General features: G+C 42.2%; 2 protein-coding genes across 2 annotated transcripts in view; both read right to left on the bottom strand.

Moving 5' to 3' along the window:
• septin4b (septin 4b) overlaps positions 1-7,653 on the bottom strand; it is a gene marked incomplete at both ends in the record, with an annotated part of 105,061 nt that extends 97,408 nt beyond the window's left edge. Inside the window, one exon of the mRNA XM_080730876.1 lies at positions 7,602-7,653. Coding sequence (XP_080587002.1) covers positions 7,602-7,653 — 52 coding nt within the window. The remainder of the gene's footprint in view (positions 1-7,601) is intronic.
• A 10,567-nt stretch (positions 7,654-18,220) lies between these two features.
• limk1a (LIM domain kinase 1a) overlaps positions 18,221-23,159 on the bottom strand; it is a gene marked incomplete at both ends in the record, with an annotated part of 120,621 nt that continues 115,682 nt past the window's right edge. Inside the window, 4 exons of the mRNA XM_080731938.1 lie at positions 18,221-18,422; positions 19,101-19,258; positions 21,498-21,553; positions 22,034-22,190. Of these exons, the coding sequence (XP_080588064.1) occupies positions 18,221-18,422; positions 19,101-19,258; positions 21,498-21,553; positions 22,034-22,190 (573 nt within the window). The remainder of the gene's footprint in view (positions 18,423-19,100; positions 19,259-21,497; positions 21,554-22,033; positions 22,191-23,159) is intronic.

The raw sequence follows: 23,159 nt of genomic DNA, 5'->3' as shown, positions 1-23,159 counted from the left end.
CGTTTTCCATGTCAAGGACCCTCAAATTAATATGTAGTATTTGGCTGCAGACGACCATCTGAAAATGATCGCAGTGCAGCAGGAAGTGACACGCTGTGATCTTGTAGATCTGCTATTTTTGATAATATATAACATATAAATGGATGAAGATGTTAAAATGATTGTGATGCTGTATTAATACATTTTGTTGGGGACCACCTGGAATCACATCAAGGGCCCCTGGATTTAAGATGCACTTTGAGGGATGGCACTGCAGTACAGCAAAAAAAAAATACTTATTTTCTATCAATTACACAACAGAGTCAAAGAGTACCAGAGAAACATTAGCATCTTTCCAAATTCCAACCAGTCATCACATTATTGGCTAAGGAACGTGACACAAACAAAAAAAAAATCTCCATGAAATCAAGGCTTCATGTAAACTACTCCTTTAAAACCCAAAACCTGAAATGGGAGTTATTTCATGCAAAAAAAAAATATATATATATATATATATATATATATATACCGGTATATATATATACAGTATATATATATATCCACAGGTTTCCAACGCCCCATAGTGCATTGCGCAGACGTTGTACCGAGCTTCCGGCGTCGCAGCCGAGTGTGATTTACAAGCTCACAACGGGCTGCATCTGCGACGCGACGTGAGCTTGTATGTCTGCTGTTAAACCGGAAGTGTGGTCCAAATAATCTCCAGTAAACTCCCGCGGAAACAGGTGGATATATATGTAATTTTTTAACTGTTATAAAGGCTTGTCGTTTTGGATTCTTCATTTTATTTTTTCCTTGTGGTTCCCCTGTTCAGCTACATATAAAACATCCTCCTCAACCAGTGATGCGCCCTAGTGAAGCCACTGTGGTTAACATGGTTGTCTTCCTCAACAAGAACTTCACTGTGGGATTCTTCCAGCCACTGCAGACTATGCCATGATGCCAGCCGTCTGCAAAAGTAACTCACTCTGCTACTTCTTATACCGGCTGGTTGCTTATTTTTACATTTCAAATTATCCCTGGGGCTAACAGTGGCCGTAACGACTTAAAACCTACGGTATATAGTTGAGCGGAGTCCCAGTCAACTTTTCTGTGTTTTGCAATTGTGGGGAAAGCTTTCGCTGAGAATAGCAGATCGACCAGCTTTTCTGCAAAATCAGCTATTTGAAGAACCACGGTAGAACAGTGTAGCTGCAATCGCCTGGTGGTCAAATCTGAGATTGCAGGACTTCCGCATTTAAAATGCTACTGAGCATGCTTCTATCGTCTGAAACGCTAATATGCAAGCTGCTCTCCAGGAAGTGGAGGTACTTCCGGGTGCTTCATGCGCCCGTTATGTGAGCGACTTTCATTGAAATGAATTGGTGGGGGTGGGGAGGCCCACCCTCTAGAATAGATATATTACAACTCTATTGGTTTAAGTGATTAAAGGAGGAGTTCACCTTATTTTCACTTACACACCTCATGAATTCTTGAATTCATGTGTTTTTTTTTTGTAAAGATCTTCGTGAATTCAAGTCTTCATGGGGTGTAACTGATAGAAATGGGTGAACTACTCCTTTAAGCCGCGGGTTACTACTGTTCATTTGTGCAGGAAAGGAGGAAGACGTTGTTAATTTGTTCGTTGGGTTGTGTGAGTTCTTAATCGGGAAGGCCTACATTCTTAATTTGATCGACAAGGTCAGTTGGAGAAGCTAAAAATGGAACATAAGGAGGGGGAGAATGAAACATTTCCTATGGGTGGTGTTTAACGAGGTGTTAAGGTTTTATTAGAGTGTGTGTTGTGTTGTGCTACTTGCACACACATGCCACTTCTAGAATGCAGCCATGGTTTTATATCTCCTGGTCAACTGAAACACACAGATACTGTACGTTTCAGCTTTCGGGTGCATTGAATAAACCTTTTTTGAATACACTTTTTATCCCACGATTTTGTAACCCATTTTCAGTGCCAATTGCCTAAGCTGTAATCCTGGGCGCTGCTCTCCCACTGCCAACATGGGGAGGGCCCCGAACTGAGCTCATGCTTCCTTCAGTGCATGAGGAGTGAGCACACCGCTTCTTATCACCTGACAGGGGGGTAGTTTCCCCGGTAGGACGTAGCACGTGGAAGGAACACGTTATTCCAACCAGTTCCTTTCCCCTCCATCAGGTGCAGAAAAAAAGTCTATCTATGGACATAAGAGGTTTCTGCCCGACAGCAATGATATAGGTTATGAATAACAACACAATCTAAAGGTATATAAACATGAGAACTACAGTATCATCTGAACAACAATTGACACAGTGAACAGTGATCAAAATGATGAGATTTGGTGTTGTTGCTCCATATGAATTAGGTTAGAAAGCAGCGGAGCACCCAGGGACAGACATTCTGTGGGAATAGTCTGCTTCAGATTGGTTGATACTGTTACTGATTAAAAGTCAATTGTGAAGACAACTGAGGCATTCACTACTGGATCTGCAGAATACATCTCTCTCCCTCTCCCTCTCCCTCTCTCTCTGCCTATAGAACGGCTCCAGCTTTGACATTCTGATGATGACATTTCAAAGCCCTAGTTAAACCATAGAGGAAGAATGTATGGATTTAGAAGTCCATCCATATGAGAGAATAATACAGTATCCCATCCATTGTTCAAAGCCCACCACCATTCTTACTGGACAATGGACATCACATCAAACTCTATACGTTTGTTTAACAGAATGGTTCTTTTGGCTACATGTCAGGAATTGGGCCAAAGAAAGTAAAGGGTAGAAAGTATGTCATGTCATTCAAATGAGAAGACCGACAGATCGACAAGCTCTGCAGATCTGCTACTTTTTTCTGTGACTAGAAAACACAAAAAGATAAAATATGGAGATATTGGGTTTCTGCCTGTCAACAACTAAATGATTTGACTCTGTTTTGAGTATTGTTGAGGAGAGGACGGCAAGGTGCAACTCCTGAACAAATAACGTTTGAACTTTGAAGTGATCGCCAAGTTTCACAGTTGCATAATCTAAAACCACTTTTATCCATTACTTTTGAATGATTGTGCAGCATCTCTATCTCTAGTGCATTACAGAAACTAGCCCTTACCCGTTCAAAGATATGAGCTCTGAAATGATGTGCAGTGTGTGGGTTATGGGGTGTGCACTGTGCACACAGTATATGAGGGATGGAAAGTAACTTTAACTGGTGCTTACATGATAATATGTAGGAGCATCAATGTAAGAAATACCCGTTTCGTTTAATGGCTACAGAGATACTGTGTACCGATCTGCATGATTTTTGGACAACATCTATAACGGGGCCAGACAACCCCCCCACCCGCGTGTGCGCGCGCACACACACACACACACACACACACACACACACACACACACACACACACACACACACACACACACACACACACACACACACACACACACACACACACACACACACACACACACACACACACACACACACACACCTGGTTAAACATGTTGCCTCAAGCTAGATGCAGAATAGATAAGCCTCATGCTAGATGCAGAATAGATAGTAGATACACTATAAAAATGCTAATATACAGCATATGATTTGTGAAAGTGACAAACGGGCTTCACAGTTATGTCAGGTGTGTTCATATGCTTATGGTGATGCGATTTCAGATCAATTGCTCCAGCCATTGAGGAGAAACGCTGTGACAGACACTCAGACACTCAGACAGACAGACACTCACTCAGACATTCCGAAAATTATATGTTAGATGTGTGGAGCTGACCTGCCCATGATAATTGTAAATGTTCATAAAAATGAAATGTTTTTGGGTCATAAAATCAATACTGGAGATAAGAAAATCTTTCATAAAGTCATAATAATCATTAAGTTGGGGTGACTTGTAAAAATGTGTCCAATGCATTAGCCAAATTAAAAAACTGGTCTGACAAAGTTTTCCACTTAAGGTATAATGACATGCTGGAAATAGAGATCGATGGCAGCCTTGGCAGGTTGAAAGTGGTTCTGCAAGAAACAGATTGTCCTTGTAGATTAGGTGACAAAACACTATTGATTTTTGGCAAAATTAGACAAATCCAAGTTCTTGAAGGGATTGTATTGTTATCGAGGGATTCAGGAGCACATAGAGGAGAATCCTAGAGGAGAATAGGTCTGTCACAATCATTAGATAATAGCCTAATCGCAATTATTTGAGATAATTGCAATATTATTTTGTGTCATTATCATGACCATATTGAAAAATTTCCATATATTTTTGAAACATTTCGTAATAATTATGTTCAACTAGAAAAATGCAATTAAAACAGAAATAAGCAGCTTTCTGCTGACATAAGCAGGAATCATGCAATTGCTTATTTTAAATTTGTATTTTTATTTTATTTTATTCAGGCGGCTAACAATGCTTCCTAAAGAAATGTGTGTGTGACACTTCCTGGGGCTACAATCTGCCTCCAAAACTATTATTTTTATCTGTGAGAAGTTCTGGTTCATTGGTCGATTAAACTGGGTGCCCATCCAAAATAACAGACCAATCAGGACCGCCTCTTGTTCTTGTTCAGATTGGTTGACCTGTCTGTCAATCCTTTTAGCCCCGGTCGGCTGGTTCATGCACCAATGAGCTGCTAATGACAGAGCTTCTTACAGATAAAATAATAGTTTTGGAGGTAGACTGTGGCTCCTAGAATCGCCACATAGACTAGATCTTTTAGGGAGCATTGTTAGCAGCCTGAATATAATAAAATAAAAAAATAAAAAAGCAATTGCATGATTCAGAAAACTGCTTATTTCTGCTTTAATTCATTAATCCTGATTGAGCGACAATTAATGGGCACGAAAAAACGTCACAATGGTGACAGACTTAGTGATGCAAAAAGAGGAACAGATGGACGACTCAGCAGAAATGTTCTCCAATTCCATTCCCCACAGCGACAATATCCTCATGCTCATCCCTCCAGCATCCTCTCTCTCAGTTTGGGTCACAGGCTAGCCAGAGGTTGTGAGTCGTGACCGCACTGGGGGACTCACAGCTAGAAGCTAAAGTCCAAATAATGATGCAGCAGGGCCAGCCAGATGTGTACAAAAGGGCCCTGCCTACAACCAGCACTCCATTCTTTGATCTCGCTGGGCCTACAGTATTACCAGACTAAAACAGATCTGTCTCTGTCGGTTGGAAACCTCATTATGTCCAAAACTGTTACTTTTCAGGATTCAAATTCAAAAGTAGCAGATCTATAAGCTCGAAATGCAAATGCAAAATTGTAGATCTGCTACTTTTGATACTTTTGTGTGACGCTGTAGTGTGATCAAGTAGAGCGTTCATTTATGGGGGGGGGGGGGGGGGAGGAAGACACACAAAAAGTTAAAATATGGACTTATGGAGAGAGGTTTCTGCTCGACAGCAACAAAATACATTCTCTAGGAGTCTCAAGTTGATGTAAAGTTAAATTACAACAGTCAACCAACAGTCAAGCAACAAAAGTTCAGGTGTTGTTGCACAGCTGACAGAGATGATGGCCATTCCATTTCCTGAAATAGCTGAGAGAAGAATTTCACACAAACTAAAGGGACTGTAAAGTAACTGAGAACAGGGTGTTATGTGGAGCGTCAGACACCAGGCAGTCAGGAACTGTTTGCTGTTATACCCACGTGAACCCTAGGTGGGTGTGTCCCTATTCTGGCCAAGTCATTAATGGGGCGCGAACATTTTTGCTGATATGAACAATAAGGCCATCACACGGCACTCGCTTAACGCTTTCAAAAACAAATGACACCAATCACCTTCCCTGGGTCGCTACTTCGACCTCATGACATCGGGGCGAAGACACAGAACCCTGAAGTGGAAAAAGGTTTGTTTTGTTCCCTCTACACCAGACATAACATTTTTTTCCTATCACACAAATAGTTGGTGGCCCCCCCTAAAAATAACTCTGAGGACCCCCTGCTGAAGACCCCTGTAGGGGGAAAAGGGCATGTCATAAGCTGTGTTTTCACTACAGTGCCAGTATTTTACCTGCAAAACAATTAGCATAACCTACTGGAATGGCAATGGGAGAGACACGGTTTTCAAATGCCCTCCTTGGCTGAGTTATACTCGCGTCGCGTGAGAGGTGACTGTAAGCAAGCAGGTGAGAACATTCAGCAAAAATAGCAGAATGTTTTGGACTTTAGCTGTGTGTGTCCGCCCCCAAAGAGATTTCGTGTAGAGGGAAAAAAAGGTACTGTACAGTCATCATACACCCAAGCAATATGTAGATGTATCTATATGCTATGATGTATGTCAGAAAGAGGTTATGGGTTCAACTGACCTGACCAGAGTTGACCATTATTATTGTGAGAGCAGTGACAATAACAATAACAACATTGTTCCTTCTTAATGAAAACTTAAAAGGGGGGACATATTGGGGGGAGGGCTGTAAAATAAATGCTCAACTTTCTTTGACAGATCGTGATTGATGGCTCTACAGGCTTTCCATCCATGGTCACCAGTCAAAATACCAGACAAGCCAAACTAAACCAAAATAGTTGGGTTGACGACCCCAGGGACTCTGAAGTAGCCTACAGTAAAGAAGCAAACACTGATGGATCTTTTTTTTCTTTTTTTTTTACTTTTTTTTGTGGGGTTTTTATTTATGCAGTCCTCAGGGAATATCCTCCTCCTCGTCCATGATGCAGATAGAAACATCCAGCTAGAAACAAGCAAAACCCATCTGTCCAGAACCAAATATAGAAGTCTGGTGAATGTGATGACAGTCTGGCGTGTGTGTGTGTGTGTGTGTGTGTGTATGTGTGTGTGTGTGTGTGTGTGTGTGTGTGTGTGTGTGTGTGTGTGTGTGTGTGTGTGTGTGTGTGTGTGTGTGTGTGTATGTAAGAGAGCTAGTGAAAAGGAGGGGAGAGGAGGGGAGGGGGCATCCTGTCCAGTGTCCAGGGGTCCCCAGCAAATCACAATCACTGTAACCACTTTCATCATAATTTATAAAGCTCATACTGTAGCTCTGCACTATGAGCTTGTGGATCTGCTTCTTATATTTTATTTTATTGTGAAAATGTGTGCAAAGCTTTCCATAGATATCCTATATATATATATATATATATATATATATATATATATATATATATATATATATTTTTTTTTATTTATTTTTATTTGACTAAAATCTTTGCTTCTGGAGGTCCCTAAATACGCGCAGGGTGTGCGCAAACACAATTCTTCTTGCATAACCATCACACAGTAGGCTAATATAACTGCACTTGGACAATTAGGCTACCCATAAGTGACAGTTTACGAGTTTATGTATTTCACAGTTAGAAGATCCATTTGGTATTTTTTTGTACAGTAGCGTGTAGATAGGCTATAAAAGATGTGCTTTATTATGAGGGCAGATGCATATTAAAAACAAAAACACAATCTAATCAATGGTATAGCTACAATAAAATATAATAATAAGCTCATATCAGACGCAGAGGAAAGCCCGAATAAAGGTTATTGATCCATAAAGGACTCGGTACCAGCTGTCGGTCCGGTTCGGTTAGGTTCGGGTTCTGTGCTGTGCAGCAGTTTTAAGACATGAATAGAGATGTCATTCAAAGCATAACGCAGTAAATATATAACATAGAGACTCACCGTGGTTAAACATCACTGAACGGAACCGGTTGTTTGGAGACGAGTGTTCCATTCTCTGCAAAGTTTGTTTTATTCAGCAATAAATTGCCTCGCGTCCCGTTCCGTTCCGTTTGCGTGGTAATTCCTTTGGTGTCGTAATGTAGAAACAGATAATAGGCTAATTATCTGAGAAATATCATGCCCGTCAGCAGTGTGTGCGTGTGTGCGTGTAGTAGTAGTTTGCAGCGTAAACCCCTCACTGTACTGCGTCTGTTGTGCAGCTTTTTAAACGTGCACCATTCACACACACATACCAGCGTTTTGTCAATATGTAGGCTCGTCAAGTCACAGCTGTATGTGTATGTGACGTCCGGTTAGACTTCAAAATATTTTTTTTTAGTTTTGCCTGGCTCTAAGCACAGCTGCTGTGTATTAGAAAAAATGTGCCTCGTACCTCCTTCCTTCACAGGTGCAGTGGTGTAAAGTAACTAAGTAGCCTAGTAGCCTGTATTATTTACTTTACTGGAGTATTTTCAAATTTCAGTACTCCACTATATCCAGAGGCCAATAGGCCTATTGTAGGACTACTTTTACTCCACAACAACAATCTTTAGTTAGGTATTAGTTACTTTGTAAGATTTTGATTATTACATTGTATTGGAAAGAAATTGGGCCTCTGCTTACTTCCTTCACAGGTGTAACCAATGATACTAGAAGGCTCTGTTCCATTTAGTGTAGCACAGACGACAGACCCCGATAACTCTGAGAGTGTACAGGCTACAAATTAAACCAAGTCGACCCACTCTCTCAGAGTTAGGGTCGTTTCCACGAGGGTCCCTGGCCTGGACCACACTTTGAGAACCACTAGTGTAGCAGAGTGTTTCCAGTGAGCCAACATGCACAGTTTGCACACTGTCAGCACCCTGACTCTGTTTGACCAGAATGGAACGAAGCGGAGCCTTCATTTAGTCTCACTTGTAACACCGAAGGAAGTAAGGAAGAGGCCCAATTTCTTTCCAACATGGCTGCTGTGCATAGACTCTATGCCATATAGAGCCATAACAACAGCTTTTTATTGGAACACTTGTTTACTTGTAACACCCACACCAAATGGGTGTCTCCAACTCCAACCATCTATCTATGTCTCCAACCACACAGTGAAATGTTCCCATGTCAAAAACAACAACTTAATTAAATGACAATAAAACAATAAACTAAAAGCATGTGTGTGATTGCTGAGGCATGCTGGGAAGTCCCTCTCCTGTCCAATTATGCACAGCTCGGGTTTCTACCGTAATGTAATGTTGAAAAGTATAGCCTAATTCAAACAAAGTAATGTCTTATAAAAAATATATAGCCTTATATAAATATATATTATTTTTTCTTTTTTTAATTGTTTGGGACCCAAAATATATTAAAGAACTGACAATTAAGCGGCTCGATGGCGCAGTGGCAAAGTTCCTGCCCATGCACCTCCATCGGAGGAGGTTGTGGGTTTCTAATCAACCGTGGTCGTGGTGCATTTATCCTTCGGCTGGCACCGCACCTGTCAGAAGGGAGTGTTGGGCGGGAGGAGTATGACAAAGGTCCTATGTCCTCCCTGTAGGGGCTCCTCACTGCTGGTTGTTGAGTCAGTAGAATACAAAAGCACTGACAATACAGAAATGTGTGTGGGGAAGAATTCATTTGCATAAAAAGGGGCTATTAACAACAGAATTAACAACACAATGTTGCAATAACGGGTTGTCTATTGGGAAAATACACTTTGTGTGATTATTTTCCCTATTTATGATGGGGCTCTATTTGATCTAATTATACATCGTATGCAAACTGTTATGTGGGCATTCTTGAATACAGTATGTTCTGCCTGAAAAAAATGACCATATCTTTACCAAATCTGCTCCTCAATTTGAAATTATGCTTATCATTTAAGCTGCTCTTAGAGCAGCATTGACAAATGCCCCCAGAGCAGCAATTAATATTGGTCTATGCATATCATTTAAGCTGCTCTGAGAGCATCATTGATAAAATGCCCCCAGAGCAATTTTGCTGGGGACCCCCTGAAACTACCTCAAATCCCTTTAAACTCCCCTGCTGCCTGCGGACCCCACTTTGAGAACCACAATCGTATTCTACAGGGCATGTTTCAATTCAAAGTTGCAAGCCTTTCTGTGTCACTGAGTGAGTGAATACAGGGAGCAGTTTGGCCAAACTGGTCACAATAAGCAGCTTGAGGTACCATATCAGAAATTCAATGACATTAACCACTTAAGCCCAATATAGCCTATTTTGACAATTTAACAATGTTGTTCGTCAAAAAATGTGTTGCATTATGATTGTGAACTTGTAGATCTACTATTTTCGGGAGGGGGAGGGGGGGGGGGGATCATGAAGTCTTGAACAGGGAAGGGTGGGGTGTGGGTGGTTTTGATGTTCATATACATGGAGAATAATCCAAAATCTCCTTTCCATACAAATGTGCTCCCCCTAGGCATAACACATATTGAAATGAAAATACCCAACCCCATCCTGCTGACTGTTACTTGATGTTCTTAATGCTAAATTTGAACTAAAATGACCCTGCTAGCCGAATTGTGAAATGGTAGTAGGCCTACAGTAGATCATTTTCACTCACTGTCACAAACAACTTTAGAAGTGTTGCACTTTACGACTTGTGTTGCACTGATTGATCATTGACTGTTATGAACACTTTTGTTTGGCGCTGCATTGTTTACTTGTGCTTTAAGTATTGCTATTTGTGTGTGACGTGACACTTATGAGCATTGAATGTATCTATCTGTCCTGATTATTCTTTTGCCTTTTCCTGATTAAAAAACAAACGGAACTGTATAACTACTATAGGCCCATATCAACCTGGTTGTATTTTGACGTCCTCCAACCGGAAGTTGAAAGTACATAAAGGTAGAGACTTGACGAGCGTTTGGTGTGGTAGATTCCTCAACTTGACGGAACAGTGGTTCGCTTCTGCCAGACTGACGTGACGTCACGATGAGGCACATGCACGCACGGTCTGCAGCATGAGCGCTGCTGACGGAATGACAACAATCCCACATGGGTGCAAGGAAAGCCCCCCGCGGAGACAACACAACACAAACAGACCACCCTGCTGATACATTTACACATTCTACACATCACAGCATGCTTCAGTGTGTCTGGTTTGGTCGGTGTTATAACAAGTATTTTAGTGGGATTTCATTTCAGTCTAAAATTGTGCCAACTCATAGCGTCCCCCCTGCTTGTGACAGCGGTGGTGTAGCCCCACACTGCCCAGTGGTTCTCAAAACACTTTTATGTCAAGGACAAAAGGAACTCCAAAATGATGTTTTGTGCCAGGGACCCCCCATGAAGCAAAGATTTAAGTGAAAAAATTATACACACACACACACACACACACACACACACACACACACACACACACACACACACACACACACACACACACACACACACACAATATAATGAAAAATCCACTGTGCCCAGTTTTCAGAAATGGGAAAAAGAATGTGGATCACAGATCACTGTGATTCATTGTGGTCAGTTATGGTGTTTTTGAGCGGTGGTTACACCGTCTCCTATACGTGGCCGTGTGTGTATGCGTGTGTGCGTGTGTGTGTGTCTGTATGTAGCCTGCAGGCCTGCAGTACCTTTTATGACCACACATGTTAAGGGAGGGGCGCTGTTGTTCAGGCCAGGCCAGACCAGGCACACACACACACGCACACACACACACACACACACACACACAGGGGGGAAGGGGGTAAACCACCGCTCAGTTCACACGGGTGTGATTTTTTTAATCTGTATTGCAGTGGTTCTCAAAGTGGGGCCAGGTGTCCTTGAGGGGGTTCCAAGGGGACCCCAGCGAAATGTGTTTGTGAAAGCATACTTTTAAAACCTTTATCCATATTTTATACATAAGCTATTCAAAAATTGAAGATATACAAGCACACAGTGTATGTCAGGGTTCCCCAATAGGCTGCCCATGGGCCATTTGCGGCCCGCGGGGGGCTACTGTCTGGCCCCCACCAACCCCAGTAATAATGGTGGTATAAGAGCAGCAACAAAACTAGTATATCGTATCTCAAAATGTGTACGTTCTTTCGCAAAGTAAAGCTCTGCTTCATCAAACAAGGCCATCACAAGCCATCACAAGCTGTAGATCGGCTGTTTTCACTAGTTTAAATCATTTTTAAAATGATACATGCAAAACGAACGGTTTTGGACATAAAAGATTTTCACCCGACAACGACGATATCTAAACTGTCACTGGAGTAGGGGGAACGCCACCGTCGCCCCCTGCAATGCTGTGGCCCTCGGCTTGGTACCCTAGACATAATTCGGCCCTTGGGGAAAACTAATTGGGGAACCCTGGTGTATGTGCTTGTATCTGTAATTTTTTGAACATTTAAGCTTTCGAGAAAAAATCGAGAAAATGTTTTCTCTTCTCTTCTGGGGTCCCTGGCACAAAGCATTTACAGATGGGGGTCTGCGGCCAATATATATTAATTTGCGGGTCCTTAGTTTGAGAACTACCGCTGTATTGGTCTCATAATGTTTGGAAGATAGTGCACTTGCAAAACACCAACAAACAAACAAACAAAAAAAACATTTCAATCTTTGTTTGGTTTAAGGAGCAACAATTTTATTTCAGCTGCGATGAAAAACCAGTCGCCTCCTCAGATTCTAAATATTCACGTTTAGGATTAAAGTGCAGAATTGTTTTCACAGCTTGTGTAAAAAATAAAGAAACAAACAAAAAAAGAAACAAATTAAATAAGACACAAAAAGAAATATAATCCTAAAATATCAAAAACGACAATGGGAGATCTGAAAAATATAAATATGATGATACAGAACAAGAGGAAACATCATAAAACATTGTATGAGTATCAGCGACAACAATAACAATATTCCATCCATTTGAAACAAGCTTGCGCTCTTTATGATACAAAAAAAGGAAATCAGTTCAAAATGGATACGTTTTCGAAGTCGTTGGCAAGGCTAGCTTAAAACAAAGGCACAGCATTATTGAAGAGGTAACGATCCTTTGCAAAAAGAAGAGCTGCGGCAGCATACACACACACACACACACACACACACACACACACGCACACACTCGCGCACTCGTTGGAACATGCTTCACATAACAGTAACAGCTTGAGCTGGAATGGAGACACTGCAAAATCACACATATTCAAGTCCGCTGACAAATATTATCAGTGGGATATGGTCTTAATTAATTAACAGAGATATTTTCTGTGTCGGTTCTTTATATGCATGCTCGTTTGAAGTCTAAGGTCAATTTATGCTTTAATGCGATGAATGTCAAAACGAAAGTGAGATTAAAAATGTATTGTAACTGAGCAACTTCTCAGAGGGTGCGGTGTATCTCTGGAAAAAACGTAGCCTCGTTCCGAGCTAGCCTAGTAAACGACCAACTTCCGTTATCCAGGATGAAATGGTTTCCGGAAGAGGGCGGGTACGAGGCTAGTTCCGAGCCTTTTAGGCCTTTGCACACAGGGGCAGGTTTTCCGCACAGAAAAAAGGACAATAATAAATGAACACATGGTGTCTATGACCTCATGCACACAGGGTCCGAATTTGTCCAGTTTCTGACAGGTTTTTTTCTGTCCGTTTTTTCCGAGCGGAAAATCTGACCCTGTGTCAAAGGTGTGGGACTCCTGTCATATGTATTCCCCCAAAACCATATTTTTGGACCAATCACAACACTTGTTTAATTCGTGGGGAAAGTAAACAGATTTGTAAAGCGTCAACGTCATTTCCTTGGGCGGTACTCTCGCTAAATTCCAGGAACTTCCGTTTTTAGACCAGCATGGGAAATAAAAAAGAATGTTCGCAGACCCCGCCTATAAATTGTTCAGTATGTTCTGATTGGTTAGTGAGCTTCGTTACCATGGAGGCTCACGACAAGACTACATCCTGTTCCTTGTGTACATTTTGTCGGGGCGACACCGTCTATATGCGCTCCGATCTCAGAACGTACGAGAGACACGTAATGATGTGATGTGTTGTTGTTCGACACAGAGCACAAAGCATAAACTGACCTTTAACAGTTACTATACTGTGATTGTAGAATACTGCTCTCCCATATGATGTCACTGCAATTAACTGAATTGTAAAGTAGCTCCAGAAAGATTTACGGCCCTGAGCCAGAAAGTTATGAAGGTTGGAAGGTGAGACCATAAGCCACATTAACCACTTGATTAACCACATATGCCCTAATATACTTTGTCGTACGATGAATAGCAAAAATAGCAGCAATATAATAAGCTCACTTAGCTCACTATCTTTGCTATTGTTGGACCATTGTTTCTCCTATAATGACTAGGGTTGGGATACAGGGTTCCAATCAGACGTTTACAGGTCTGTAACTCTGAGAGTGTACTGTACAAATGGGTAATCCTTGCAATTAAACAATTTGAGAACCACTGGTTCTAACCATCCAGTTCCTCCGGTTTTGGGTATTATTAATAATAATGATCCAAAGTAGGGACTCCTCCAAGGTTAATATAATAGTGGTTAAAGGGTTGGATCATTTAAAAGAGGCAAACAGCAGTGGAAGCCTCTTTGGGACATCATCATCGCACCATGAAACCACTCATAAACAAACACAGAATCTCATTCACAAAGGACCAGTCTGTAGGCAACAGGCAGATTTGGGTCCTCAACATCCTCTTAACAAAGCAACCAGACAGCGCTGTGTCTCTCCTGCATGGCATGCTGCTGCTGGGTTGGACAAGGACACAAGAATGCACTTTTCTGCAACAGATGGCTTATTTAGATGGCTTTTCTATTTCGGATGAACGCTTGGCGGGAGCTCTTAGTGGTTAAAGGAGTAGTTCACCCCCCAAAAAAATACTTATTTTCTATGAATTACACACAGTTCAGTTGTCAGTTCAACAAAAGATAAGGTATGGCAACATGACTGGTGTCTTGCGCGCGTGCAAGACACCAGTCATGTTGCCATAACTTAGCAACAAAGTTCATTTTATTATTTCCCTCTGTAGCCAAGGTATGGCAGCTGCCATAGCTTGCCATACCCAATTGACGCCTCTGTACACACCCCATGAAGACTTGAATTCATGGAGATGTTTTAGTTTTCGTGGCATTTCCTAAGCCAATAACTTGTAGGAAACAAAATGGTAGAAAATAAGTAATTTTTTGGACGAACTACTCCTTTAAGTGTCTTTGTCAAACCTTGTGATTACCAGATTGCTCTTCCCAACCAGCCAGCCACACCAGTTGGCCATGATGATGGTGAACTTACTAAAATAACCAAATTACTTCAAAGTTTGTTTGTTTTTTGCAGAAACGTTTAGCGCTATTTATAAAGGCAGTCACAATTTTAGTGATTAATGATGATAAAAATCATCCCATTTCTCTGGCTTGTGTTATCAAGAGGATGGATTTCCCAGGACACCATTTTTGAAAGGCTCGATCAGTGTCTTGCATTCATTATATTACTATACTGTATCAACCTGAACCAATGTCTTTATCACAAGTAGCCCAAAAGAGGAAAAACAAAAAAAAAGGAAATCATGGCTTCAAGATGCCACTTGGGTAATATAGTGCAAATTAAACTCAAATCTATACAAAAAGATTTCAGTGGTTTCATATCAAAAGAGATCCTGTTTTTTGTTTTTTTTTCATTCAATTCTCTTTTTTTAACATGTCTTTCTCCATTCACTCGTTATCGTATTTTATCATTTGTTTTCTTATTTAAATTCATAATGTATTAAGAGACAAAAAATAGCTCGGTTTAATAGCGTAAGTAACCACACCTAGCTAGAAACACCATGCAGCTCGCGTTGTTACGCTCCATTTATACACGGCTGCGCGCCAAGTGTTTCGCACACCAAAGTTAGCGGCTGCGCAACCAAGTATAAAATCAGGAATTACGGTGAAAAAACTAAGATGAAAGAAATCCATTTCAGATTAGAGAGTTACCGTTAGAAGGTGCAGAAAGATAGAAAAGTGACGGCGAAAGAGAGCGATAGAATAGAATGTATATGCAACGCACAGAGACAGACAGACAGACAGACAGATACACCGACAACGCGTACAGAAGTATTTACAGCCAGCAGTTTACGTGTAAACAAACAGTGGGGCGTCCCACATGGACACTCCATGAAAGGAGAGAGAGGGATATGTGTATGATAGCAGACGTTCTCATCACCTCCACACACTCAGTGAAGCCAAATTCATTCATTGATTTTCAACTAAAACAAGACTCGTTTGCGGGTTTAACGCCCTGGATCGAACCCGGGTCTCCCCCGTGTGGAAAGCCAACATGTTAAACATTAGCCTAAAAGGCTGTGAGCCGCTACTGACCTCCTCCCAAAAAAACCTGACCCGCGTCACGGCACCAATGTAACGCCCGGGATTCGAGTCGTCTAGAAAAGTGTCCAAATGTATGTACATTATGCATTTATTATGTATGTATATATTATATCCCCGATTTGTGTGCAAACCACTGCACCGATTAGCGTCGCATTTCTTATGCCCGCTGTGAGCAAGGCCAAGGAATGCAATCTACAAATACTTTTCAAATCCATTATAATATAACTACCGGTATGTCCTTTTTTCAGATCCACGGTCCTACCAGGGCCAGTCTGGAGCCAGGGGGAACTCTGTATTTGGGCTAGAATGACGTCAATAGAGATTCACAGGGAAGCCACGCCGATATTAATACGCTGTCTTGTTTCACTGAAAATCAGTCATGTTCAGCGAGCCACGCCTTATGACAAAGCATGAATTAGGCTAAACGACTGATGATTAACACTTTGAAGGTGGTCATTAGACATTATCAACTATGTTTTTTTGTTTTGTTTTTGGTCAAAACAAGAACATGTTAAGATGTTGTCCTACCATGTGATTCTATGTTGTGATTGTGTTTGTGGCGAGTCTAATGACACAGTAACTGCAAGGCTGAGGTTTAAGAGACAGCTCCCATGATCACTTATAAACAAACACATGATGAATCTTGCGGTGACGTGAGAGAATGTAATGGTTGAGTTCTACAAGCCCGATGTACACTTAGTTCTCAAGTCGTGCACCGAGTGTTGCACATCGAAAATAGCCGATCTTCCAAGCTCACAACGTGCTGTGAGCTTATTTTTGGCTTGTTTGACTCAAACAAGGTGGAGTAAGTGATATTTCTGTGTTAAAGAACGTGTTAAATTGCTCTATATTCAGTAATGATTGCTGTAGAGTGTTGGTTCGGTTACAGGGGTCTGTCTCCCTGACTCTTTAGTAAACAAGACAATACATTTTCAAAATATCACTTACACTACCTCTGACATCCCTAACACTGCTATCATGGTCATGACTCCAATGTCTCCCCACCCCCATGTTCACTGCAGTCAATCCTTTCTCCGTAAAGTTCAATTCCAATAAAAATATGGCAATGTACTGTAGCATACGTATATAAAATATGTCTATACATTTTACAATATTTAAAACATTTACAATATCACAAGCTATGTACAACAAGTATGAGTTCCGAAGCAAAGAAGATTTCACCTCAGAAAAATCACTGAAATAAGTTAACAACTCGTTTTTAAAAAGATCCAGGAGGCGATGTGTACCGAACGCAAAACGTTTTATGTGTACCTCAGAGTTTCATCAGTGCTACACGATGTGACGGAGAGGAGAGCAGTGTGGCCTAGGATTCAGTATTCTACTGGAAGTGCGCAAACCAGGTCACATACATCGGGGACAGACAGGGACGTTGACAAGGATGTGACCCGACACCATTATTTACAGTCATGCACTTTTCAGGCGGTCTTTAGAAGCTCCGAAATCCTCGGCTCGATGAACACTCAGCAACAAGTGGATCTCGACGTATATACTGTGTCTCCGCGCGTAGAAAGCGCCCCTCTTCCGTAGCATTAAAAGAAAAAAAAAAACGTTGACCAAACCGAAAATCGTATCAAACCCAAGATCATGCGGGTGAAACTTGCAAAACGTACGCAGTGCAACCGATGCCGTTCGGAAACCTTGAGTGATGAGGCTAAAACATGATCTTACTTGACCATATAATAACGTTACAGCTTCAACAGTCTGACTGACTGGTGAGATGATCTGACCTTTCTTTATCTGCTTCAGGTTATCTTAGGGCAGTGGTTCTCAAAGTGGATTCCAGGGACTCTGTGGGTTCCTTTAGTGGCTTCTAAATTGACCCATACAAGTCTGTAATTCTGGCAGTGTACAAATGGAACCAAATGAACCCGCCAGGGTTCATTTGGTTCCATTTGTACACCGCCAGAGTTAAGGGGAGACCTTGGAATCTGAAAGTTTGAGAAACACAGTCTTAGTGTGCAGCAAAAAAAAATCAAGCTATGGAAATAACATTTCTGTTGATTTGACGTTCCACAGGACAACCTGTTCAGCTGGAGAGCCAGACTAGTTTCCTTCCACACCCAACTTGGGCGTCTACCTGGGTGTGGAAGGGTATTCACAGTACACCGTACAGGCAACACAATGCCATCCAACCCCGCCCGTCTGCCCAGTCCTCTGACGTAGGGCCAGGTTGCCAAAGCTCCCCGTCTCTCTCTGTGCCACTCACAGACCAACCACGCCACCAGCGCCGCGGGGAGTTAGCTGGTGGCCGCGGCCTCCTCCGGATGCTCGGCGTGCGTGTGGAGGCCGTTCCCTGGGTGTGGCGTGGTGATGGAGGAGGCGGTGTGGCTGCTCCAGAAGGCCTTGTGTAGCTGCTCCAGTTCAGACACCACGGGGAGGCCCATCTCCAGGTGCATCATCAGGTTCCCCAGCCACTCCTCCAGCTTGGTGAACGGCGGACTGCAGGAGAAAGACATGTTTTAACAACTTAAGCCATTTAGGCATGAACGCCAATCTGCGTCACTTTGGATTTGAACCACTTTAACCATTATTGTATGCTTTAACTATTAAAAAATAGCAGATATACAAGCTTGTAGATCTGCAATTTTTTTTCCAATCGTGAACATTTGTGCAAGTCTTTGAATATTTTTGACACAATTCTATAAATGTCTACTAAATCCTTCTTCTAAATCAGTGGTTCTCAAACCTTTTCATGTCAAGGACCCCCAAAATTACATGTATTTGGCCGCGGACCCCCATCTCAAAATATGTTGTTCCAGGGACCACCCAGAAGCAAATATTTGAGTTACAAATGTTTGCTTTTAAAAAGATATATTCAAAGATTTTTCAAAAATAGCAGATCTACAAACTCGCAGTGCGGCACACATTTTTCTATTAAGTTCCTCCTTACTTTCCCCAAATTTAAGCTGTTTATTAGCATTTTGGTGACCGGTCCTCGCAGGCTAGTACAGGATCTGTAGTCACGGTTTTGGCCCCATAGCCAGGATGGACGGTGGGTGGAAATGGCGGTAATCAACGATATGAACAATATAATTAATACTATTATTATTTAGCACTAGCAGAATGTTTCATCTAACAAATGTGTTGTGGGGCTCAAGGAGGTGAACGACGTCATACCGCTTTTCTGCATCGAGGTCACAGCAGATGGCGGCCACGGGGAAGAACGTCGGGGGGCAGTCGGCCGGACAGAAATGCTCCAGGAAACCAGACACGTTCAGACCAAAGTCCTGGGCCCGGGGCAGGTAGTCCGGGTCTGCGTTCACCCTGCCGATGATCTGGACAGAAGAGATACACACATTTTCAATGTATTTTTCTTCTATATCAGTGGTTCTCAACCTGTGGGTCGGGTCCCCAAATTATTATATTTTTTTTTGGGGGGAGGGGGGGGGGGAGATGATTAACTTAATGTACAACATTGTTTTCATCGCTCAACAGTAAACAAACCAACATAAAGTTTAAGTGTATAGCTTGTGTATCTGCACATTTCTAAAGTGACAATTTAAGAACTTTCTAATACCTCTAAAATAACAAATTAAACATTGGCCAAATTGTCAGATATTAGAGACATGAGGCAAAGAGGGAGTCGCCAGCACACCTCCACGGTCTTCCTCAGCGAGGAAGACCATACGTTAATTTTGTCCCATAAAACTATGGCGAAAAATGTTCGTCGACTACCTTTTTCCGCTGATGAAAACTAAATAAAAACTAAGTTGTATGATGACTAAAACTGAGACTAAATATATAACAATTAAAATGTTAAGGAGGGACTGGTGGAGAAGAGATCCAGTAGATCTAAAGTACAAGTAATTTTTTGTTTGGTTGCGCTCGGGTCTTGCGCTCTGAAAAGCAGATCTACGAGCTCACAACACGTCATGCTACAACGCGTTAAATCGGCTATTTTCAGCATAAAATCTGCTGCTTCAACGCTATCAAGGCCCTGCCAACATACATTTTAGTCGACAAAATCAACTGGTTACAAAGTTGCGTGTGCCTTTGGGTTTTTATAAATATAAATACATTTGAATTCATTGGAATCCATTTACTGAAAAGTAAAGTTTTCTTTTGGACAAATAGTACTCCCATGTCTTGGCAAATAAGATACTAATTGCTTTCCATATCAACAACTATATATCACTAGCATAAACCATTCATTGTTCCTTGAACTTCCTACACCACATAAACTAATAGCACATCAACTTCATTTCAGTTATAGCATATCGTCACTGTCTGGCCAAAACCTCTTAACTCCATTGTTGAGGTTTTTGATTTCTTTGCATAAATCAGGGATATTGAACACCCTTTACATCTGATTGTTGGTTTAAATAATATTGAACCAATGAAAAGTAGTAAAAAGCCCTTCGGTCAAAACCTCCTAACTCCACTTCATTTTCCCGGAAATGAACATTTTGGAGGTAGGAGGTTTTCGGCCCGACAGCAGAGATATGACAGATAGTATACTGTATGACATCTTAAGCTACGGTTTGGCACTACAAAAACCAAGGGGTGGGTGGTTTTGGGTTCTGGTTGGGTTTACACATTACACGGTCCGTGAGAAAAAAGAAAACGATCAAAAGATCCACAGGCTTAAAGATCCATTTTCAACATTTGGGAGGATATGGACAAAAATAATATTTAGGATCCCCCCTCCAGCCTAGCCTTCAGGGGGGACGGTTTATATCCCCAATCCCCCCCATCACCACCGCCCGCCCCGGCAGGGGTCACGACAACAGATCCAGAGCGCTGGCCACAACAGTGAGACCACCAAGCTGAACCTGATGGTTGGTGCTTGGACCACAAGGCATGGCGTGTATATCTGTCAGGAAGCCACATGAAGAGCAGCTTCCCCTTCTCTCTCTAATCTATCTCCTCTTCCATCTAATGACGTCCATGTGTGTGTGTGGGGGGGGGGGGGGGGGGGACTTTTAAGCCTGATTTAGACCTGGTTGCATGGCGGCGTCGCGTGCCCAAAGAATAGCTGATCTATAAGCCACGCGTCGGTGGCAAAAGCGACGCGGTGGTGGCTTGCAGATCTGCTATTTTTACCCGCGTAGCACAAGTGTATACATTTTAGGCACTACTTTGACTGACTGACTGAGAGCCCTGGAGCCCAAAGTCTGCCAGGGTAGCCGGGTGCTGACTCTGAGCTTAATGCTTACCACACGTCACCAGGATTGAACTGACAAGACCCCGGCATGGAATTTCACTCACATTTCTTTCTCTTGCAGTTTGGCGCTCGGGGACGTCCTTCCAGTAACATGAAACTAACTTTGTTAGTACAAAATACATTTTTCTATCTATGAACTTTTCAGGGTTCACTTATTCCGTTCCCCAATAAGCCCCTAAACTATTTTAACCACTCAAGCCACTTAATGTGGCTTCTAAACAACAATCCTCTCCCTCACACAGGAAAGGCAAAGCATTGCAGCGATGCAACGACTTTGTGTCGTTACATTCCGACACAAGTGAGAAATAAAAGACAGACGACGACGTTTTGATTCGCTGAATTTAACTGACCTCACAGAGCATGATGCCAAACGAGAAGATGTCCACTCTCTCATCGTAGCTTTTCCCTGAGAAGACACATACAGGAGTTCATGTTTTCTGTACATTGAGTTGGAGAAAATGTTAACAATCAATATTTTTGAGGTACCGTATATTTAAAAAATAGTAGCCCAGGCATTTCATTTGCAAAATCGATTCGAACCCCCCACCAGCGTTTAAAAGAACCGGGCGGATGTTTGCGACATTTATTTGCGTCCATTGGAATGGTGGTCAATAAGCAAAACGGCGTCAGACCCCCGACAGGTATTTGGTGCCCGTCGGCTATTTTCCCCCGGGCTAATATTTGGAAAAATACGGTATGCAATATAATACATCATAAGTAAGCTTTGCTGAGCCATGTGGCCCATAGTGAAGGTCAGGAGCCTCCTGTTTCCGTAGTGAGAGTAGGAGTTGCCATGCTGGCTTGTGGTGGACATTCTTTTGGACAGATTTGATTAAATCAAGTAAACAAGGGGGGTTCTTGAAATAAAATGTAAAACAAAAAGTACCATGGATCATCTCCGGAGCCATCCAGTAGGGGTTCCCCACCACCGTGTATCTCTTCCTGCGGTCGGGTTTCGTCAGGCCGGGCAGGATGCCCTGTGCCAGCTTGTCTGGCACCATGAGCCGTGCCAGGCCGAAGTCTGCCACCACCACACTGTTGTTCTAGAAGAGAGACACAAGAGAGTTACAGTCTGCCACCACCACACTGTTGTTCTATAGAGCAGTGGTTCTCAACCTTTTCAGGCCGCGACCCCCAAAATAATCACATTTTAACTGGGGACCCCTCCCACCCTGACGAGCACTGAGACTTGATGCATTACATTTTGTATAACATGGTTCTATTGTGAAAATAGACGATCTACATGCTCACACGTTGTGAGCATGTAGATCGGCTATTTTCACAATTTCTGCCTCTTAATATTTGACAATTTGGGCCAATGTCAATTTAAAGGTACTAAACTAAAAAGTCCTTAAATTGTCACTTTAGAAATGTTCAGATACCCTCTATAAACTTAAACGTTATGTTGTTTTGTTTAGGGCCTCCACAGACTACAAGAGTTTGTGCACGACCAGATTACATGATGGATCGCTACCCCGCTGTGCGCTGATTTTTAAACGAGAGTCACACTACACGTCATGACTCTTGTGCGAGCAATCTTGCTCCTCAAATGCCACCACATTGCGCACAAACTCTTGTAGTCTGTGGAGGCCCTTACTGTTGAGTGAGAAAACAATGTTGCACATTAAGTTAATCATCTGGGGACCCCCCAAAATCATTTGGGGACCCCCCTGGGGGTCCGACCCACAAGTTGAGAACCACTGCTATAGAGACAAAAGACAGTTAAAGTCTGCCACCACCACCACACTGTTGTTCTATAGAGAGACAAGAATCTAAATTATGTTTGGCCATATTTTTACAATGTATTTACAGTATATCATGCTTCTGTTGACATAAAGTACAATAGAACAGCCTGTGCTCTGCTCCTATAGATGTTAAACCCCACTCCTGTCATTTCTGCTTCTCTGTATTTACCAAACAATGTAGACGGAGAGGCTTTAATCGGGACACACTGTATGTGTTGTGTTCCTCATGTGGGCTGTTTGAAGAAGGCTAAGTCTGCTGTAGAGCAT

This window comes from Nannobrachium achirus (genome assembly GCF_963921795.1).
Source record: "Nannobrachium achirus genome assembly, chromosome: 8".
NCBI classification, from domain to species: domain Eukaryota; kingdom Metazoa; phylum Chordata; class Actinopteri; order Myctophiformes; family Myctophidae; genus Nannobrachium; species Nannobrachium achirus.
The sequence above is the reverse complement of the archived record's forward strand: the minus strand, read 5'-3'. Positions and strand labels throughout refer to the sequence as shown.